Source organism: Rattus norvegicus, chromosome 3, assembly GCF_021556685.1.
Source record: "Rattus norvegicus strain SHRSP/BbbUtx chromosome 3, alternate assembly SHRSP_T2T, whole genome shotgun sequence".
Taxonomy (NCBI): Eukaryota; Metazoa; Chordata; class Mammalia; order Rodentia; family Muridae; genus Rattus; species Rattus norvegicus.
This window is the reverse complement of record NC_141536.1, coordinates 15,323,463-15,343,640: the sequence shown is the minus strand read 5'-3', so window position 1 is coordinate 15,343,640 and position 20,178 is coordinate 15,323,463. Positions and strand designations below refer to the sequence as shown.

At 50.0% G+C, this 20,178-nt stretch overlaps 2 protein-coding genes across 68 annotated transcripts in view; both read left to right on the top strand.

The window, feature by feature from the left end:
* Ralgps1 (Ral GEF with PH domain and SH3 binding motif 1) overlaps positions 1-14,114 on the top strand; it is a 236,831-nt gene extending 222,717 nt beyond the window's left edge. For 4 of the 34 annotated variants that reach the window (XM_087645630.1, XM_087645646.1, XM_087645618.1 and 1 more), the window contains 7 exons: positions 1,222-1,305; positions 2,329-2,434; positions 4,262-4,354; positions 4,513-4,618; positions 6,368-6,459; positions 9,759-10,313; positions 10,351-14,114. In XM_087645630.1, coding sequence (XP_087501756.1) covers positions 1,222-1,305; positions 2,329-2,434; positions 4,262-4,354; positions 4,513-4,618; positions 6,368-6,459; positions 9,759-9,788 — 511 coding nt within the window. In that variant the 3' untranslated portion in view covers positions 9,789-10,313; positions 10,351-14,114. 34 annotated transcript variants of the gene reach the window in all.
* Positions 14,115-15,126: 1,012 nt separating this feature from the next.
* Positions 15,127-20,178, top strand: part of Garnl3 (GTPase activating Rap/RanGAP domain-like 3) — a 144,242-nt gene continuing 139,190 nt past the window's right edge. For 15 of the 34 annotated variants that reach the window (XR_015683290.1, XR_015683288.1, XR_015683289.1 and 12 more), the window contains 1 exon segment: positions 16,466-16,645. Coding sequence is in view for 5 of the 34 variants with exons in the window: in XM_087653787.1 (XP_087509913.1) it covers positions 16,554-16,645 (92 nt within the window). In the remaining 29 variants the exon portion in view is untranslated. 34 annotated transcript variants of the gene reach the window in all.

Below are 20,178 nucleotides of genomic sequence, written 5' to 3'. Positions count from 1 at the left end.
TCCCCAGCCTGCTGTGGATGCAGCAGAGCAGAGTCAGCCCGTGACTACCCAGAGACCAGCTGCTGTGAGGACCTAGGTTAACCGGTGCTTAAAAAGGAGGGGCTGAAGAACAGAAAAGGAGGATCCTGGGGCCACCAACACAGCTGACCAGCCCTGAACTTGGGCTCCAAGATGGCCATCAGAAATGTCTTCTTAGTTGGAAGACAGACGCCCAGTCAAGTGTGACACTCATGGCTTCAGGAAGAGAGGCTGTCCTCAGGCCACACACACTAGAGTCACTGGCAATAAAGTCACAGCCTGGGCCAGCTATGAACAACAGAGACCACATTTAGACAAGGAGAAACTTCAATCTGCTTTATACAGACAGTTCTGTCATCCACTGGCCATCAGGCAGAGAAGCTCTAGGTGGGGACAGAGGTTATACCTCAGAGCCAGGCAAGGACAGGGCAAGGCAGTGCCTGCCCCTCACAACAAAGAAGTGGAACTGAAGTGGCACACTCCCCTGATTCAGGAGCAGGGAAGAGAGAAGCCAGGCCAAGCCCACAAGGAGGCCCTGGAATCAGAGCTCTTGGAGGCCATTAAGTTCCAGCATGGGCTGGAGAGATAGCTCAGTGGTTAAGAGATCCTGAGTTCAATTCCCAGCAACCACATGGTGGCTCACACCCATCTGTAATGAGATCTGGTGCCCTCTTCTGGTGTGTCTGAAGACAGCTACAGTGTACTCATATATAATAAATAAATCTTTTTTTAAAAAAAAGTTCCAGAGGACACTGGAGCCAGCAAAGAGCCAGTTCAGAAGTGAAGTGTAGCAACGGGATCCAGAAACATCCTGGTGAATGCCACTCCATGTGACCTGGCCAGATGTGCAGGACTGTTCACCATTCCATGCTTCTATCTTGGAACCTGTGGACAACATGGCATTTCTGTTAAACAGCTCACCTCGGATTCACATTGGAGAATCCAGGAGAAGGGCGAACAGTCAAAATGTTCATGAAATTGTCCAGTGAGACCCTGTGCTTTCCTAGCTGGAGACTTAGTGGGACAAGTTTTCCCTGGCCAGGTGGCTCCAGATCTGTCCCAGTTGTGCTGTAGTGGGAGCAAGGACCCAAGGAGGAAGAGGGGAGGGGCTGGGCTGACCTACACTGTCTGGGATGCTCTTGACGCCGCAAGGATCAGCTGGTTTTTCCAGACTGACTAAAATGTACTCCCTTTCCTCTGAAGCAGGGGACGTCTTTATGCCACGCTGGGGCCTAACTGGCGGGTTCCAGTTCGGAATTCTCCCAGAACTCGGAGCTGTGTCTACAGGTATACATTTGTTCATTTTCTCATGTGACAGGTGGTTTTGGGGTGTTTACTGAGGGAAAGGCTCTGTGCCAGATATATCATAACACTATCTCTGGTGCTCCAATTGCTCTAGAGAGGTATGGGCCCTCTGGGGGAGAGGAGGGGACACCAGAGGAAATAGTGCTGAAAGAATGATGAAGAGGGACTCACAGGGCCAAAGCTCCCAGCAGGAGAGACCAGGGCTGTGAGGCAATAGGAATAGGCAGCTCAGTGAGAGTAAGATCCCCTGAGTTGTGGGAAACCAGAGAGGAGGTGGGAAGGTGGGCAGAGCCACATCCAGCAGGAGCAAGGATATCACCTGCCCCTTAGACACAGGGGGACCCAGGGAGGTTTAGTGGAGAACTGTGTGCATGGAGAGGACATGGGGGAGGCAGGACTGGAAGCAGGAACCTGAGACAGCATTGGGCCGTCGTCTAAAAGATACAGTAGCTTTGCTTTGGTGGAGAGATGGGATGACAACCAGACATGGTTAGGACCTAGGATCAGAACATCCTTGGAACTGAGTTGCAGGTCACGAGTAAGGGAAGAGACTTCCCCAGGGTCTGACCTCACTCCTGGCTTGGTGACCGGCTTGGTTAAGCCGGGTGCCTGTGGACATCTGATAAACAAGAGCACCACTCTAAAGCATGAGACAAGACTTGAACATTGTCACTGGGACAGCAGGCTGGTAGTGTGGGGCTTCTGTTCCTCCTTCCACTGTACCTTACGACTTTTACACCCTCCTGCTAACATGAGGAGGGCCTGCCAGAGCTGGCTTGAGCATGGGAAGCAGACAGCAGGAAGTGGAGAGCAGGCTAAGGTGGAGAAACTTGGTGAAAGCTTTCTGAGGGAGCTTACCCTACTCTTTCTTTGGTGACTTTGGCCCAACCCCAAGAGTCCTCTGACTATGGGAACATCATAGACTCACCTGGGAGGCACAGTGAGTGGGAAGGTACCAGGTTTCAGCTGCTCTGGGGCCGTATCTAACTGAGAGTCTCCCTTCAGCCCCACGAGCCCTTGCACCTGTACTGTGGGAAGCTCAGCCACTGTGCCCACTATGGAGGGGCCTCTGAGACGGAAAACCCTGCTCAAGGAAGGCCGGAAGCCTGCAGTAAGTCACACATGCATTCATCAGAGGCAGTGTTGGCTCAGGTGGTCTAGAGTCCTGTGATTTTAGTTTGGGTTTCCATTACTGTGAAGAAACACCGTGACAACTCTTATAAAGGAAAACATTTTAATGGGGCTGGCTTACAGTTTCAGAAGTTTAGTCCATTATTGTCGCAGTGGGAGAAATGGTGGTATACAGGCAGATAGTGCTGGAGAAGGAGCTGAGAGTTCTACATTTTTATCCACAGGCAGCAGAGGCCTACCCAACTAAGTCTAGCTTGAGCATATCACACCTTAAAGCTCGTGTCTGCACTGACACTTCCTCCAACAAGGCCACACCTTCTAATAGTGCCACTCCCTATGGGCAAGCATTCAAACACCTGACCCTATGGGGGCCATTCCTATTCAAACCACCATACCTGCCAACCAGGTTCCTACCCCTGGCTGTAACCATTGGAGGTTGGGGGTGGGGTGGTCAGTTTCTCTATATGTGACTTAGGATGAAACTATGTTTCTTCCTGAGGGTCATCTGTGGAGAGAGCCTTACATGGGCAAGTTAGAGCCATGATGGGGGTCTAGAGGATAGACAAGGCCTGGACACTCAGCCCCAGGAGGCAGCATGGTTCACTGTGTGGTGCTCCCATGTAGACTACCTCCCTCCCTAGCAGCATTCGAGCAGCAGTGGGGAAAGCATGGGGACAAGGCATCAGGAGGATCGTTGTGCCTGCTACCAGCCTTTGTGTCAGACTTGGATGGCGCAGCCACCATGACCCCGTATGACAGCTTCAGCTCCTTGATTGGCAGTCTCATTCTCATACTGCCTCTCCTCACCAAATCTGTTCTGCCTCCTGTCCTGCTCTGGTCCAACTCCTGTCTACAGAGGTGTCTAGAGACACCAGCTGCTGTGAAGATGCCAAGGACCTGTCCCCTGCCTCTGCAGGTGTTCTTAGAGTCCGTGTCTCTAGTTGCCAGTTAGATCATTGGATGATGAATAAGGTGAAGAGCTTCCACCCCAGTCTCATAAGGCTGGAGTATTAAAAAGCTTCCTACAGCATTGGGCCCCATGTCAGACCCGTGGGGAGGACTTACTCCCTCTCCACACCACACCACATGTACATAGTGGGTCACAGGACAAACTGCAAGAGTCAGTTCTACACTTGAATCCTAGGGACAAATAACTCTTAGGTTGTTGAGGTAGGGGACAAGTACCTTTGCCCATAAGCCATCTCAACAGCCAGGGACTAGCATTTTTAAGCAGAATGGAAAATGTCTGCATTCTTCACAAACAGTAAAGATAAGTGTTCTTTGAGCCTCTTTCAGTTCAGCATGTGTCTGTTGCTATGCATCTACTGTGTCAGAAAGGCTGAAAGACACCTTTTCCTTGGTTGTGGCATAGCTGTTCCCACTATGACTGTATCAGAATGCTGACTAACCTGCACCTGGGACGTGTGGTGTCTTCCTTCCAGAGTGGGGACTTACATTGGCATTGCAGACATGCAAGCACTACTGAAGGCCTGGAAATCCAGCCCTCAGTCTGTCAGAGCAGCCCACAACCAGAGCCTTCCATTCCTAGGCGGCAGTTTGGCGTGTCTATTTTCCTGGTGCACAAGATTTATGCCCTGAGGCACCTTCCACAAGGGGAAGAAAGGAAGGAGTAAGAGGGAGAGAAGATCTCCCGGACCTGGGTAGAGCTGGCACTGCCAAGGGATGACAGAGGGCAGAGAAGAGGAAGCCTGGGCTGGCATGAGTTGGGATGGCCATGTCCATGATCTGGCAGTCGGAGGCCACTGCCTTCCCCAGTATCATTACTCTGCCTGTCCTTTTTCTGCAGCTGCCCTCGTGGACCAGGTACTGGGTTGTACTCTCAGGATCCACCCTCCTTTACTATGGAGCCAAGTCCTTGCGGGGCACAGACAGAAAACATGTAAGTCCCCTGAAAAGATGGCCCATGCTGGACTTCCTCTAGTGGGAGTGACCCCCATGGCTACAAGGGCTAGGGTGCAGCCCTTGTCTGGCCTGTGTCAGTCTCCCTGGCTCAGGGTGTGGGCCCAGGCCTCCCAGCTGACTGTTGCTCTTTCCTAGTATAAATCTACACCTGGCAAGAAGGTCTCCATCGTAGGCTGGATGGTGCAGCTGCCTGATGACCCCGAGCACCCAGACATCTTCCAGCTGAATAACCCTGACAAAGGTGGGTGGCAGACCGGGCTGGAGCCTCTGTTCTCTCTCTAAGCACATGTGTACCCTGAAGCTCTGAGATCACTATTTTCCCTTTACCCTAGGTTTGTGTGGCGCCCTGTCTAGTCCCTCTTGCTGCTTACACCTTGGTTGGTGCTTCCATTGAGCAGTGAGCGTGACCTTGCCTTTGACTTTAATGGCTCTGTCCTCTCTCAGTCTGTAGCCCAAGGGTCATAGAGTAAATAGCAACCAATGTTAGATGAGGCAAAACCTTGGGACCAGGAGGGTCTTGGGACCTGGTTTTCAGGGACTCTCAACGTAGCTTTACTATAAGACTGCACAGTGTCCAGGTCCAACGGCAACTCAGAACCCACGTGACTTCCAAAAGCTCCAAGCTGATCTTCCCCACTTCCCTCTTGGTCCCTGCTAAAGGGCCTGGTACCATCCTGCCCAGGAACCTTGTCTTCACTGACATGTCCAGCCGTCCACATCCAGCTTCCTTGGTGTCCCAACGTACAAAACAGAGATCTAACAGCAGCCACATAGTTAGACGCTTACCCATGCTTCTACAGTAATAGACATGTACGAGTTCAGAACCACGCACAGACAAGTCATCCGGGGAATCGGGCCACATAAAGCTTGTCTTTGGGGTATGCAGACCTGCCTAGAGACCAAGACATATCATGTCTAACAAGTTCCCTGGGAGGGATGATAGGGGTCCAGTCCAGGGGCCTCTAAGTTTATGTTCTTATAGTTGCAGCTGAGAAGTAAGGGTGCCCAACCACCTCAAGGAGCTCTTTGGGTAGAGAGGCAGTCGAGTGTCAGGCCCTCTGCTCTATATTGGGGTGACTGAGTGTGCGTCACCTACTGCCAGGGCCAGTGAGGTTTTCATTAGGAAGAAAGCTATGCCCGTGCAAGCTCCATGAGCCCTTGTGGCCATGGGGACCACAGGCCACTTCTTTTTGAGCCTAGAGCAGTGGTTCTCAACCTTCCTAATGCTGTGACCCTTAATCGAGTTTGCATGTGGTAGTGACCCCCAGCCATAAAATTATTTTGTTGCTACTTCATAACTAATTTTGCTACTGTTATGAATCACAATGTAAATATCTGATATGCAACCCCCAAAGGGTTCACAACCCACAGGCAGAGGACTACTGGCCTAGAGGAAAGCATTGTCCCCAAGCAGAAGCAATGGGACATGAGGTCAGGGGCCAATGCCACTGATAGAATTAAAGGAGTCTATAAATTAGATAGGAAAAATTGTATCTTGGTTTTCAGTGTCAAGTAGGGTTATCTTCCTTCCATTATGAATGTAAGCATCAGCAAGAATTTCAGAAATTCTGTGGGTTTTGTCTCCAGGAGAAATTCTAGGCATTTCCACAGCAAGCCTGATTGCAGACATCTCAGGACCTCTTTGGTGCTCCTCTTGACATCCCAGCATGGTGTTATATCTGCTGCCAGCTCTAGGATCTAGACAGACAGACAGACTCCCTGCACAGCATGCTGTGTAGGCAGTTCAGTATGGAATCTCAGTGTCAGTGACTTTCTTTGTACTTTATTTCATATGTTTGAAAACACTGGTTTGAGAACTGCTGGGAACCTGGTTGTTAAGGGTCTTAAGCCCAAACATACCTGGCCTGCCATGTGGGCTCACCCTGGCCTATGGCAGCTTTTCTTACTCATACAGACTCATGCCCCCACAGCACACTCAGGCCAGCCCTCCTGCGTGTCCTTCCTAACCAGGGGTTCCTTTCCATATCAGGCAATGTTTACAAGTTCCAGACGGGCTCCCGTTTTCATGCGATACTGTGGCACAAGCATTTGGATGATGCGTGTAAAAGCAACAGGCCTCAGGTAACTTCCTCAGATCTTGCATGTCAGCAGAAACCTTTAGACAACAGGTCTCCCTTTTTCCCTCAGAGCCCACTAGGGATGCTCCCAAGGCACCTGTTCTAAGATTTTCCCATGAGTCAAGGCAACCCTTGCACGAATGAAGCCTGGCCTAGACCACTAAAAAAATGCAACAGACATACCCATTGGGGAACAGGGAGGTGGCAAGTGTGATGTCATCCAGTGTTCCAGCTCTAGCATCTATTTAGTTTGTCCCCCAGAGCTGATTTCATAGGGAAACTGCAAACTGACTAATAGGTCTGTTTCTCTGCCCGCTACCTGGGGAGTGTCTTAGTAATATATAAAATATTTAGGGACAACCATGTGCCAGGCAAGGCTACTGGACCTAGGTCTGGTCTAGCCTCTTCCTCTGCTGTTCCCACCCCCTTCCTTGTCACCCATGGCTTTACATGCAGCCGTTGGCAGAGTGTTTCTATGTCCCTATGTTGTGGGTTTTCTTAGTGTTTCCATTGTACACAGAGGGGCCTGAGGCTCGGAAGTGAAGGACACCTGTGCAAGGTGCCACAGTGAGTGAATGGTGGAGCTGGGACCCAACTCAGTTCACCTGATTCTCAACACCTTGTAGCTCCTGACTGAGAGTCCCTGTCATTGTCCCAGACAGAGAGCCAGGAGTACAGCCCCTGACGGGCACACCTGTCACAGAAATGGCAGCCTCCATCCTTAACACAGGTGGGGTTGAGTCGGAGTGTCCTTCCTGCATGCCACACGGGCAGCACTGATGCCACAAGGAAGCCCAGAGTACACTGACCTGTGCGCCTGCCGTGTGCCCACCCTGTCCTCACGACCAAATGTCAAAGCACATTCACTGTGGTGCCGTCCATGATAGGACACCAGAAACCTCCAGCCTGCCTGAGCTCCCTGAGCAACACCAGACAGCTATCAGCAAGATGGTGGCAGGCCTATGGAGGTCAGAAGGCTTTGGAGTAGGCAAGGATGATCTCATTTCTTTTAAATACACGTGAAGATTTACTGTATGTATGTGAGCACATTCATGTAAGATTTCTACGGTGGTACACAAGAAACTATAATTGTATAATTTTAGAGTGCTTACTTACCTGTGGCATAGATGATCAGATAGACAGACAAAGGCTTTTTCAGTGGTGCTGGAGGTTGACCCCTGGGCCTCAAGCATGCTGGGTAATTAGTCTGCCATAGAGGTACACTCCTGGCCAAGCTTGCTTATAGCTACCCATTACATCAGTGTCACTGCCCATCTCCCATTTGCGCCCACTGCCATCTCAGGGCAACAAGGAGAGCAAGAGGCTGAAGCTTGAACGAGGTCGCTGCTGCGGCAAGATGCATTAAGAGGAAAACCTGGATCTTCCATTCCAGTCTCATCAGCTTTGGGCTTCCTTCCCTTCCCTGAGCTATCAGCAAAGAGAAGCTCACCAGCCATACATAGGTGGCCCCAGGACCTGTATGCAAGACGCCATGTGGTTCTAGGTCTGCCTGGCAGCCTTGAGATAGGCACCTGGTGGGGGGACAAGACAATCTCAGCCAGGAGCAGCAAGGGGAGGCCTGAGTGACTTCATGTTCAGGAATAACAGCAGCCAGAAAGTGCAGCAAACACATGCAGCAGACTGGCATGTTGTCCAGGAGACTCCTCAGTGGGATTTCATGCACTGGCCAGTACGGTATGCCATGGCCAGGTCCTGTCATGTGTTTGTCTCCAGTGTTCAGACGTAGGGAAAGAAGGATTGTCTTTTTATACCTTGGTTCTTTTTTTTTTTTTTCGGAGCTGGGGACCGAACCCAGGGCCTTGCGCTTCCTAGGCAAGCCCTCTACCACTGAGCTAAATCCCCAACCCCACCTTGTTTCTTTTTTATTTCCAATTTGCTTTTCACCAATTTGCTTTTATACTGTGATGTATAAAACCTGGGGACAACCTCAATACTCCATGGTAGAGGCTTACTTAAATCAGTCACCGTGCACCCGAGAGACAGCTCAGGAAAGGCATGGAAAAGGGCATCACAGCGGTGTGGCCTTCCTCATGGAATCTGTGATGAAGACTGGTTCTATCTGCACGTCTTAAACTTGTTTGTTCTGACACTGAATCTACTTAAGCTTATTTATAATGTGTGTGTAAGAAACAAACAACAGTAGAGCTAGATGTGGTAACACTCAGGAGGCTGAGGCAGGAAGATCATGGGGCCAGCCTGGGCTACATAAACAACCAAAGAAGACAACAAACAAAAACAGCAGTAGAGAAACACTATATACTCACCTCAGACAGAACCTAGAAACCCTGACAGGTCCTGAGACCTCCCCTCCCCTAAGTCAGTCTCTCCCTCCCTAACTCCCCTCCTCTCCTGGTGTGTGTTACTTCCCTGTCTTATTTTACTGTGGTCCTAGGGAGGAGACCCAGGCCTCAGCTGCTAGGCAAGTGCTGCCACTGAGCTATGCCCAGCCCTCATTCACAGTGTAAAAACCTCACTTAAAACAGCCATGCCTGTGTGCTCCCCCTGCTCCCTGCTCCTCTGCACCACGTGTGGCTACAGGGTCACTGCCACACCTCTCTTCTCCATCAGCTCTGCCTGTCATCTCAGAACTGAGTCCCTCCCTGTTCCTTGCTCCTATGAGGCCATGAACGTTCTTGGAACTGCATCTTTCTCTGATTTCTCGTTTTGGTGAAACTGACACCAAGATGGGTTTTTGTTTTTGTTTTTGTGAAATAGTGTCTAATCATACCAACTAGAACACAAAAGTAATGCCAAAGGGGGAAGTTCAGAGCTGGGGTCTAGAGGCAGCTGAGGGCCAGGCAGTGCTCTGGCAGGGAACTGGCAGCCTGTGGGGAGGTTTTGGAGAAGATGATCTTCCCATACTTGCACCTTCCTAGCCACTCTCCACCCTCCCTTAAGACATTCCCCACACTCTGGCCTAGTTTCCCCTCAGAGACAGTCACCACCACACCACACAGTTAGTTGTCTTTGACTGAGAGGATGGTGCTGAAGAATGTGGGTTCAGGTCCCAGCACTAACTCTATGTTTGGCCTCAGTCTCTTCATCTTCATTATGGTGACCCTTCTAGCATCTGCCCAATAGAGTTCATGTGAGGACTCCAGAAACAGTGCATATGAAACAGTCAGAGTATTGCCTGGCACAGGCAGTCACTCCCCAGTGGCAGTTCTCATTGCCATGTCCTTCCCTCCCCATACTTGTAAGGCCCTAACTGTAGGAACTACCCTACCCTTGACCCTTTCTGTGGATTGAAACTTTGACAAAAGGGCGAGCTTTCTCTTCTAGGTACCCGCAAACCTTATGTCATTTGAATGAGTATCTGCAGGACTTGGCGTGACAGCAAAGGCTTCTGAGAGCCTAGACTAGGTCTGGCGGAGGAGGGCAGCTCTGGGCGTAAGCTGTGGGCCAAGGCACTGGAGTCTCATAGCTGGACTCGAGGAATATGGCTGTGGCCTCACAGTCCTGGATGGCTCCCCAGTGTGAGATCCACCTATCAACCCACAGCAACTCTCATGAATCATCCTGCAGCAGCACCCCACCAGGTGGTTGTCAGACCCCAAACTGTACACCTCTCTGGACCATCATCTGTTCACCAGCTGCTTCTGCATCAGGGGAGCATTTGACCCATGTTGGGTTCTCCGTGCTTTGTGCTGCACACAGAGTAGATGGTGGTAATCTTCAAGAGGGCTGGAGAGCAGAGATGGGCTGCTGGACAGGCTTGTTACACCCCAAGTGCACAGGCCACTCACCCACAGGGCCGCCTCAGATTTTGTATACCCCCAAAAGCATCCTCTGCGTGCGTGCGTGTGTGTGTGTGTGTGTGTATGTGTGTGTGTGTGTGTGTGTGTGTGTGTGTGTGTGAGAGAGAGAGAGAGAGAGAGAGAGAGAGAGAGAGAGAGAGAGAGAGAGAGAGAGAGAGAGAGAGAGCTCTCTGAAAAACATACATTTTGGCACAAGACTTGTAACATCACATACTTACTGGCTTTGAGGCCCTGCTTGAAGCTCTAGTTACAGCCTTGTCCTCTAAGAAAAGTCTGAAGGGAGTCCAGAAGCTCCGTGTTAAGGGTCCCTTGAGTTCTTTTACTGTAAACAAACGATGCCTTAAATCGTGTCTCGTTTTCTGTTCCTATGGGTGCTATTCATCTGGACGGCCTGTTCCCTGGGCCCCAGGCCCTCCTGGGTCTTGTTGTCAGCCCGCCTGAGGCAGAATCATTTCAGGACCGTGTATTGGACACTGGCCTGCTTGCTCCCTGCCATGAGCTTTCCTGGTGGGCCTATGGCCTTCCTTCTCTTTCCCACTCCTGCCATGCTGGTGTGGGAATCTGGGGCCTTTTCTCCCAGCAGCTTGGAGGCCCCCATAGTGATCGGTGGTCAGAAGCTATGCCACCCCGCATTCTCCCACAGGACAGAATTGTGCTCCTGTCTTCTCACCCTTGCCACCACTGCCAGGGCCGGCCACACTGATTCCTGATCACACAGGGAGCTGAGTGACACGGAGGCCTTAAGCCCCCTCAGTCTTGTTCTAAATGTAGTCACCAGCAAGTTTTCCAAGTCCAAGGGCCCAGTTGTTGATGACCAGGTGACAAGAAAGCCAAACCCTAGGGAGTGAGATGTCCAGCCTCTGCATTCATGAACCTTTATCTGTCACCTGTTGTCATAAGTAAGGTGATTTTCACTTTGCACATTTTAATCCAAGTGTATTGCCCCTTGTCATCACTAATGCTCTCTGTCCCTCTTCCTCTTCTTCTTCCTCTTCCTCTTTCAATCTGGGTACCCTAACTCTGACAAGAAAAACCCTCAGTTTTCTGGAAAAGGCTGAATTTCTGGGTCCCTGTAGGTATCATATTAACCAATCATGAGTCTGTCCCAAGAACAGTGGAGAAGCTGCAGACAGCACCATGACCATGAACTTGCCACCAGAAAGCACTGCATTACAAACAAATGGTGACATGGCTCTAAACATGTGGATGACTTGGTGGGGGCAGGTAGTTGTCACCATGGAGGTACGTTTTGGTCAAGCCTTGCCGTACTCTGAAGCTAGCCTTCCTGTGGTCAGAGCCTGGATATTTTCATGCTGAGAGGAACTCCACGTGGTAAAGTTGATGGCATCAAACCTTGACCACAGCTGCCTTGCACATCCACCCACACCAGGGGTCCAGGTGTGTGCAGCGGATTCTTCCAACATCGTTCCAGCTAGAATCCAGAAGATGAAGGACAGTGTCAGACACTCCAGGCATCTCCAAGCAGAACCATATATGGTCACTCTTTAACCTCTACCAACCCTGATCCTGCCTGCTAACTCCTAGAAAGCCAGCATGTCAGCTTCTAGTTTCCTTGAGGCGCCTCTGCTCTGGAGTTCATACATGATCAGTGTCAGACATCAAAAGCCCCAGAACTTCAGTCCCACTCAGAGAACTTTCTGCCCTTTACAGGTTTGTCTTACCAGACACAAGTGTTTTCTTCCAGGCCTAATCTGAAAGAGCACAATCACAATTATTTTCCAAGTGTTTAATCTCCCTAATTGAAACCAAATTCCCTCCCCTCCCACAAGCATCCTTATCATGGACTCTTGAAGACAACTGCTTGGACTTTATTAGTGAAAAGCCTCATGGGACTCTTGTGAGCCTCGAACATGGCAGGAGAGCCCTGTAGATGGAGTTAAAAGATATTTGACTCTCCAAGCAGGGACTTAGGCCAAGCATACAAGCTCAGTGCTAATATCCCCAGTGCTGGCTTGTCGCAGGGGAGGTGGCCAGGTCACATGACAGGGGCAGAGGTCCTAGGTGGATTCTTAGCCTGGAAGGAAAATGTTCTGCACTTTTGCTCCATTGTCCATAGCACACATACTGTGAAACTGTTGGTGGTCCTGCCAGTTACTGCCTTGCAGACAGACCATGGCACCCCAACCTGAGAGCTGTAGAATGCCATTTAGAAACTGGGATGGGCAGCTGGTAGTATTATGAAGTCCCAAGAAAAGCCCACTCACTTACAATAGGAGTAACCTCTGTCCCTCTTTAATGTACAAGTTTTGTAACTCAAAGTTAGCCAAGTGTATGCTGGCAAGCAAGATACCTTGAGGAGACTTGACTTGGTAGGAAGCACCTGAACCACTCTCCTACATAAGCCAGCAGGAGAGTTTGGCCCTTCCCCTCCCCTGACCAGACGCCCCGGGGCATTTGTTGGACCAAGATGCTGAGCAGGTGGACACAGCCGTGTCTTGCTAGCAGGCTCTCTATATTTCTCCTTCTTACCAAGAAGGCCAGAGTCTCTTCCGTCACTTAACTCTTGCCTCTCAAGCCTAAGAAAGGTGTGCTGGTATTTTGTTTGTTTCCTTGTTTGTTTGTTACTATCAACTTTCAGGTGGAAAATGATCTGTAAAACTGGGAAGCCATTTATAAGCCAAGACTGCTTTCATCTGCATGTGGGGTCCAGAGCTTTGCAACCTCTATTGAATATTGCCAAAAGCACAGCTTCTCTTCTGTGTGACCCTATGTCATATTGATATGTTGGGTGATTTCATGTTATAAAACAAAAACAAAAACCCCACCCTGCACAAAGCTCTTTTGAAAGTGTATTTATTGCACAAACATTCATCCATATCTCTAGTGAATACTTCTTATTCACCAGGCTCTACCCAGACTGAAATGGCTAGAAACAAGACAAATCCAATGTTGACCTTTGTAGAACTTACCAGTCAGTGATCAAATAATCACCACCTCGCACGCCAACTTTGGCAAGACCCTGCCTCTCCTCTACCCCTGAATACAAATCTTGTGCATTGGTTCCTCCAGGAAGACTTCAGACTGAATGGGGATGTTGGGAGAGTAAGTTGCCATGAGTACTAGCTGGAGTCCCAACACTGGAAGCTGTCTGGCTCTGAACAGCCAGATACAGGTCTTTGTTCAAGAATGGTTACAAGGAGGACGCCAAAGGTAGAATGAGAGAGTAGGGTCTGAGTGCTTGCAGAATACACAACTCCCTCCCCTCCCTGTTTACTCTAACTTCAGTGTTCCATTCAAATACAGTATGAGTGGGAGCTGCAAGTCCTTGGGAGCCGAGGACTTGGACTTTGGTCCACCTTGTAACCTGCTGCTGCACAAGTGTGTGTCCCGTGGACAGCCCCAAATTGCCACTCACAGCAGCAAGCCATTTTGGAAGGACTGTGACCATTCAGTAATGAAGTAATAGTATTTATTAGTGAGGTATACTCTTTAATAAATTTTGTGCCAAAATGCATGTTTTCCCACTTAGCATTCAAAATGTTGTGTAGAGAGTAGTTTTCAATTTCTTATGTGTTCTTCCAAGTAAACTGGAAATAAGTTTTCACATCTTACTCTACATCTTACTCTGTTTCTTGTTAAATCTGCTACACCTCCCAAGCTTTTTTTTCCCAGCAGACCCTGCATGCAGTTATGTGAGGATTTTTCTCTAACATTTGTAAATTGTCTCATCTGCAATAACCATGGAACATCATCCCTCCTTGGGATTCTTTAGATTTTTGGTGAAGTATTTTGTTACCTCAGTCTTGTATCAAGTTGCTGTATTTTTCAGCTTGTTACACTGATAATTGTTTCACTAATTAAATACTTTCATGTACAGACATCTTTGTTTACTTTGAAATTAAATGTGTTTTCCAATAAATATCGTTCCATTTATTAGTGTCACATGCAGTCAATTTGGCAGGCAGCTGCTGTGCTACATGCAGACATGAAGGCATAGACTGTTCAGGACTGATCTGAGAGTAACTGGCATGTAAATATATAGGAGGGAGAGGACAGGGACATTATTGTGGGTCTCTTGGAGGAAGGTCTGGGAATGCCTAAGAAACAGGGGGCCTTGGGAGTTTTCAGATTAGAAGTTGCAGAACACTGAGGAAGCTGGTAGTAGGAGCGGGGTTTGGGGAGAGGGAGACAGAGAGGAAAGGATGAACATTGAGAAAAGCAGAGATTACTGAGGGAGAATTCCAGTCAATGTGATATCTGAAAAGAGATGTCGGGAGGAAGTCATGATGCAAAAAGCAAACCCACTCCAGTTTGATTAGAGGCGAAGGGAAGGAAGGGTATGAATAACGCTGGACAGAGGAAGAGAGGGAGACGTGGAGCGGGAGCGTGAATGAGCAGGAAAGCATGAACTAGAGAACTAGATTGGAGATCTCAGTGGCAGCTCCCAGGCATACACACCCATTCTTGCTCCTGTCTCACCCGAGTGTGCAGCATCAAGGGAGACCAGAACCGCATGATCACAGTGAAAGCCCTGCTGCACAAATTAACACACACCTACACTTGGGAAAACGAACTCTCAATTGAGCAGTTTCCTCCATCAGATTAGCCTGTAGACTGAGGATTTTTGGTAGTGGTGGTGGAGGTGGCACTGTGAAGGGTCCAGCCCACTGTAGGTGGTGGTACCCCGAGGCAGGTGGGACTTGGCTGGGTAAGAAAAGTAGGTGAGCAAGCCAGAGGAAGATCTATAAGTCCTGATTTAGTTCTTGAGCTCCTCACCCTTCCAGCTACAAACTTGAGTACCTCGTGGTGGACCCCAGTTCATCCAGGAAGACCCGCATCATCCAGGCACCCCTGAAGTGAAGAAGAGGCGACGTGGGCGGGGTTAGATGGGCGGGGCTTATAGTGTAGGCAGGGAAGCCTGAGGGATCTTAGGGCAGAACAGCCAAGGGATGAGAGACGCAGAATAGCTCCAAGTACAGACCTCAGCTTCAAGGGAGAAGAGGCGGAGCTCCAGGGTCGGGGGGCCATGCCTGTGGGCGGGACATGGAGAAAGGCGGCCCCCAAAAGAAGGCGGTACTACGATAGAAAGGACCAGGAGGTGCTGAGGTGAGGAGGGTCAGCAGCGAAGCCAGCAAGCGGAGCTGCGGTGTGGAGGACCGATACAGCGCTCTGTGGTGGAGGGGTAGGTGGGCATGGCCTAGATCTGTGGGGATGGTGAAGAGCGGAAGTGATGGACCGTGGACCCAACGAAGTTGCGGAGCCTGCATACGCTACATAGAAACGCAGAGGGAGGGCTGGTGAGGCTGGCTCGGGAGGGGCGTGGCTGGAGCTCCGGGTAGAGGCAGGGTGGGGCCTGCACTGGTCGGAGGTGAGCCAGGGAAACAGAGATCAGAAACTCGGGGCGTGGCCTGTGCCCAGACTAGGGCGTGAGGTGGGTTTGGCTAAGGAGATGAGGCGGGGCCTTGGCAAAGCTGAAGGGCAAAGAGACTGACTGGATAAAGATTTGGGGTGGGGCCTGAGTTCATTAATAGGTAAGGATTGGTACTTAGGGCGGGACATGGGTGGAGCCTGAGCGAGCTGAGAGGGGACTTGCCTGATTGGGGCGGGGCAAGGACCGACAGGGGCGGGACCTGAACCTGATTCAGATAGGCTGGAGAGGGGGCGGGGCCTAAATCCAACTGAGTGATGAGGGAGGATCTGCTAGAATTAGGGGCGAGGCAGGGGGCGGGCCAAGGCCTCAAACGGGCCTAAGGGAGAGGATTCGGTAGGAGATCAGGGCGGTGCCTAAGACTAGCTCCAGAAATTAGGCGGACTTGGATAGGTTAGGGGCAGGGCTTAAAGCCGGGGAGTTTCGGTAGAGGCGTACTTGCTAGAATGGGGGCGGGGCAGAGGAGAGGCCTAAAGCCAGAGGCGTGGTAGTGGTGGTTGCGACCTGCTGGAGTAGGGGCGGGGACTAAAGCCTGAGGCGTGGTTAGGCTGCTAGGGTGGGGCGGGACCTAAATCCTGAGGCGTGGTTAGGCTGCTAGGGTGGGGCGGGACCTAAATCCTGAGGCGTGGTTAGGCGGCTAGAGTATGGGCGGGGCGTAAATCCTAAGGAATGTTAAGGGAACCTGCTAGGGTAGGGGCGGGGCCTAGGCCCCGTGGAGAGTATGAGGGAGTGGTTAGGCTGAAGTTCGGGGCGGGGCCTGAGGTCCCGGGCTTGGCTGGAGTTTGGGGCGGGACAGAGGCGGGGCTTGGGTCCGGTGAGGGGTGCGGGGCGGGGCGTGGGCTGCGGCGCGCTAGCTGAGCGTCCAGCCGAACACCGCCGAGGCCCGAGCCCACCCGAGTGTGCCCGAGCCGTCGGCCCCCGCCCGGGGCGATGGAGCAGGAACCCGGCGGGGCGGCCGCTGCGCTCCTGCGGCAGAAGAGGGCGGCGCTGCGGCGCAGGGGGTGCAGCTTTGAGAGTCCCAGGTACCGTTGCCCCGAGGGGTGCAGCCTCTAGGGGCGGGAGAGGGGAGTAGGCCACGTGGGGGGTTGGTGATGTGAGGGGACAGAGCGTGGCGAGGCCGCGGCGTGGGAGGGAGTCCGCACAGAGCGGGGTAGAGCGGCCGGGCCACACTGAGGGAGTGCCCAGCGGGAGGGCTGGGGAACCTGTGTCCGGCCAGCAGATGCTGTGGACGTCCGAAGCCTCGGCCCTGTGACAGGCCCTGCACGCCACAGCTCAGGGAGGTCTTGGGCTGTGGAGAATGCTACCTGCCTGCTTCTAAATTCTCAAGGACAAGGTCGGAACCCCTAAGCCCCCAAAAGGACACCCTTTAGGCTCCTCTCGCTTTCTATAATCCTCCTCACACCCCGGGTGCCTGGACACCTGCTGCCTATGGCCCCGCCCATCTGTGGTTGGGGTGGGGGGCACCCTGCATAGTTCCTAGGTCCTTTCTCTTTCCCAGGTTGTCCGAGCCCCTCCCGAACTTACCTTCCTTAACTGGCGCCCTCCTGAGGAGCCAGCCTGGCCTTAGGTGAAGCTTGGCTGCTGCCGGACACGCCCTTCCCTTTGCGGCTGATGCCAAAGCCTATGCCCAGCTTACTCCCACCTTCCTTGTAACTTGAAATGGGTCCTGCTTCCATCCTTCCTTTCAGGATGACTCCAGCACCACCATCGCGGCCAGATTTTCACCAATATTCTGTAATAACGGCCTTAGAAAGGTTATCCCGAAGCCAACCTCCTTCCCCCTAGCCTACTGCTCTGCTTGTACCCCTGAGGAGTTTTTCACTGCCATAGCATGGGTAAGGACAAGGAAAAGATATGGGACTCTAACCTCCACTGAGGCAGAAAAGAGAGTTCATTTGCTAAGGCCCAGAGCAAACCAGCCAAGATCCTTAAAGGAAGGTGTGATGCCCTCAATTGGCCTTTCTCAGACTCAGTCCTTGACACACTGCTCCAACAGTTCTGATGCTGTGTGATGAGAACAGATACCAAGGCTGTCCTCGCCCCTGTTCCACCACAGACCACGGCTGGCTCAGGCCTGGCCCATCACAAAGTCTGAAGGGCTCGTCACTCCTCCCTCAGGCTGTAGAACTGCTCACCAACTCCTTTTGAAAGTCTTTCTTTGAACTCAGGCTTTGCTTTGTGTTATCAGCACCTGGGCATCTGCCAAAAAGGTTCTAAATATGTGTGTGGTGACCTGTGTGGAGCATTGCCCTTAGATAGGAGACCCAGGTAGCTAACACTCTCTACGGCTTGAGCATGAAAAACAGGAAGAGATTGGAGCGAAGAGAATCTCTCAGGTTTGAGGCAGAGTGCTTAGGACAGTGCGGCTACAGGACTTTTGGAGATGAATGGTTGTGTGGTGCAGCCTGTAGAGTGCGGGAGCCACAGACACCTGTGGCTGTGGACTTCACTAAGACACCCGAGTGCTGAATTGTGCTCTCCCTTCAGTGTAAGTGACCACCTTGGTCCCAGCACTACCACCTCCACAAGACTCGCATCAGCATGAATTGGCTTTCTCAGACTGTCCTTCACACACCTCCTCCAGCAGTTCCCATAAGAGCTTGAGGACGAGAAATGCCTACCATAGTGGTCAGCACTGGCATAGAAATTAGGTTTCCTTCCCCTTTGTCTTCATGACCAGATTCTTCAAGGACTAAATGACTTCCAAGCCTCCAGGTGTTTTTGTTCTCTGCAACACTGTGACGTTATCTTGTGGCCTGTAGGTAATCAGGATTAGCTTTTTTTCTTGTCTTCTAAAAATAATTTATCGAATGAAATTTGAAAATGAAAGAAAATTATAAACAGGATAATTAAATTATTTTGATGGTGGTAGTGTTTTATTGTTGTTTGTTTGTTTGTTTGCCTGATTGTTTTTAAGACAGGTCTCATATAGCCTGAAATTCACCATATAAACCAGGCTGGCCTCAAACTCAGAGACCTGCCTGCCTCTGCCCCTCAATTGTTGGGATAAGAGGCCACCACACTCAGTGGATAGTTTATTGATACATAATCCTACTATAGGTATAATTGACCTTTTCTCCATGAATATTTATCATTTTAATTGACTTTTCACTCAGCACATCATAAACACTGGAAGAAATCTTTCATATTCCTTAAAATTTTTCAGTTGCTGTGTGATCTACTATATGGATGTATAACTATTTTTAGTCTATCTTTTACTACTTCACTTTTCCTAGAGCTGCAGTTAATCTATGTGTAGTCACTTCCGTGTGATGACCTCACTGGTCCATAAGATAAGATCACGAAAGTGATGGGAATTATGGGTCAGAACAAAAGAGCCTCTTAAAGTCTTCTGAATCGAGATTCCAGAGGGCTCCCCTCGGCCTTATTATATTTGCCAAAGTAATAGCTTGTTTTAATTTGAATTTCTCTATTTATTTTTTTTCTTTTCTTTTTTTTTTGGAGCTGGAGACCGAACCCAGGGCCTTGCACTTGCTAGACATGCGCTCTACCACTGAGCTAAATCCCCAACCCCGAATTTCTCTATTTAATAATGAAGTTTTTCATGAATCATACTTTTTACTTATTTTAGGGTATGTGTATACATAATCATCATTTTCCTTTGGAATATTTATCCTTTCCTTATAGAATTGAAGCTCTTTTTATTTATTATAAGGGGAAATTTGGGGGTAAATATATAGCAGATATTTTTTTTCCAGTTAATTATTTGCCTTTTCACTTTCCCTGTGGTGGTTTTCCAGTGTGTGTGTGTGTGTGTGTGTGTGTGTGTGTGTGTGTGTGTGTGTTTGCATGTGTGTTTGTGTGTGTGGTGTATGTGTGCTTGTGTGTGTGTTTGTGTATGTTTGTGTGTGTGTGTCTGTGTGTGGTGTGTGTAGTGTGTAGTGTGTGTGTATGTAGTGTGTGTGTTTGTGTGTATTTTTGTGTGTGTGTGCTTGTGTGTGTGTTTGTGTGTGTATTTGTGTATGTGTGTTTGTGTGTGTAGTATGTATATGTGTGTGTGTTTATGTGTGTATTTGTGTGTTTGTGTGTGTATGTGTTAACTATTGTCTTGAACTTTAGACCCACTGATTTCTTCCTCTTGTTTATGCTCATGTAAAAGAATCCCTTAACTTAAATAGATAAATATTCATCTACATTTCCTCCATGTTTAATTAAATTTTAAAGTTAACATATAAAGTAATTCTCCATTATCTTTGTTGTTCTAAAAGCAACTTCCTTAATTCAGTAATCCAAATGACCTCACAATTCTGGCTGGGTGTCAGAACCTCTTATATACATCTTAATCGAAGGGGTGCATGGCTCCTTATACCAAACCCATTGATCCAGAGGCCTGCAGCTGTCCGAGAGCATGTTGGCTGCTTCTGAACACAACCAGGAGGGAAAACCTTGCCACATCTGTTACTTCTCATGGCCAACTGTATCAAGTTTAAATGCCCCTGCCTCATGGGTAAGCCCTTTGGGAATGAGTTTTAACCATATTCACCTAATCATCTTCTTACCTTTGCGTGTGGATGTGTGTGTCTACATGAATGTG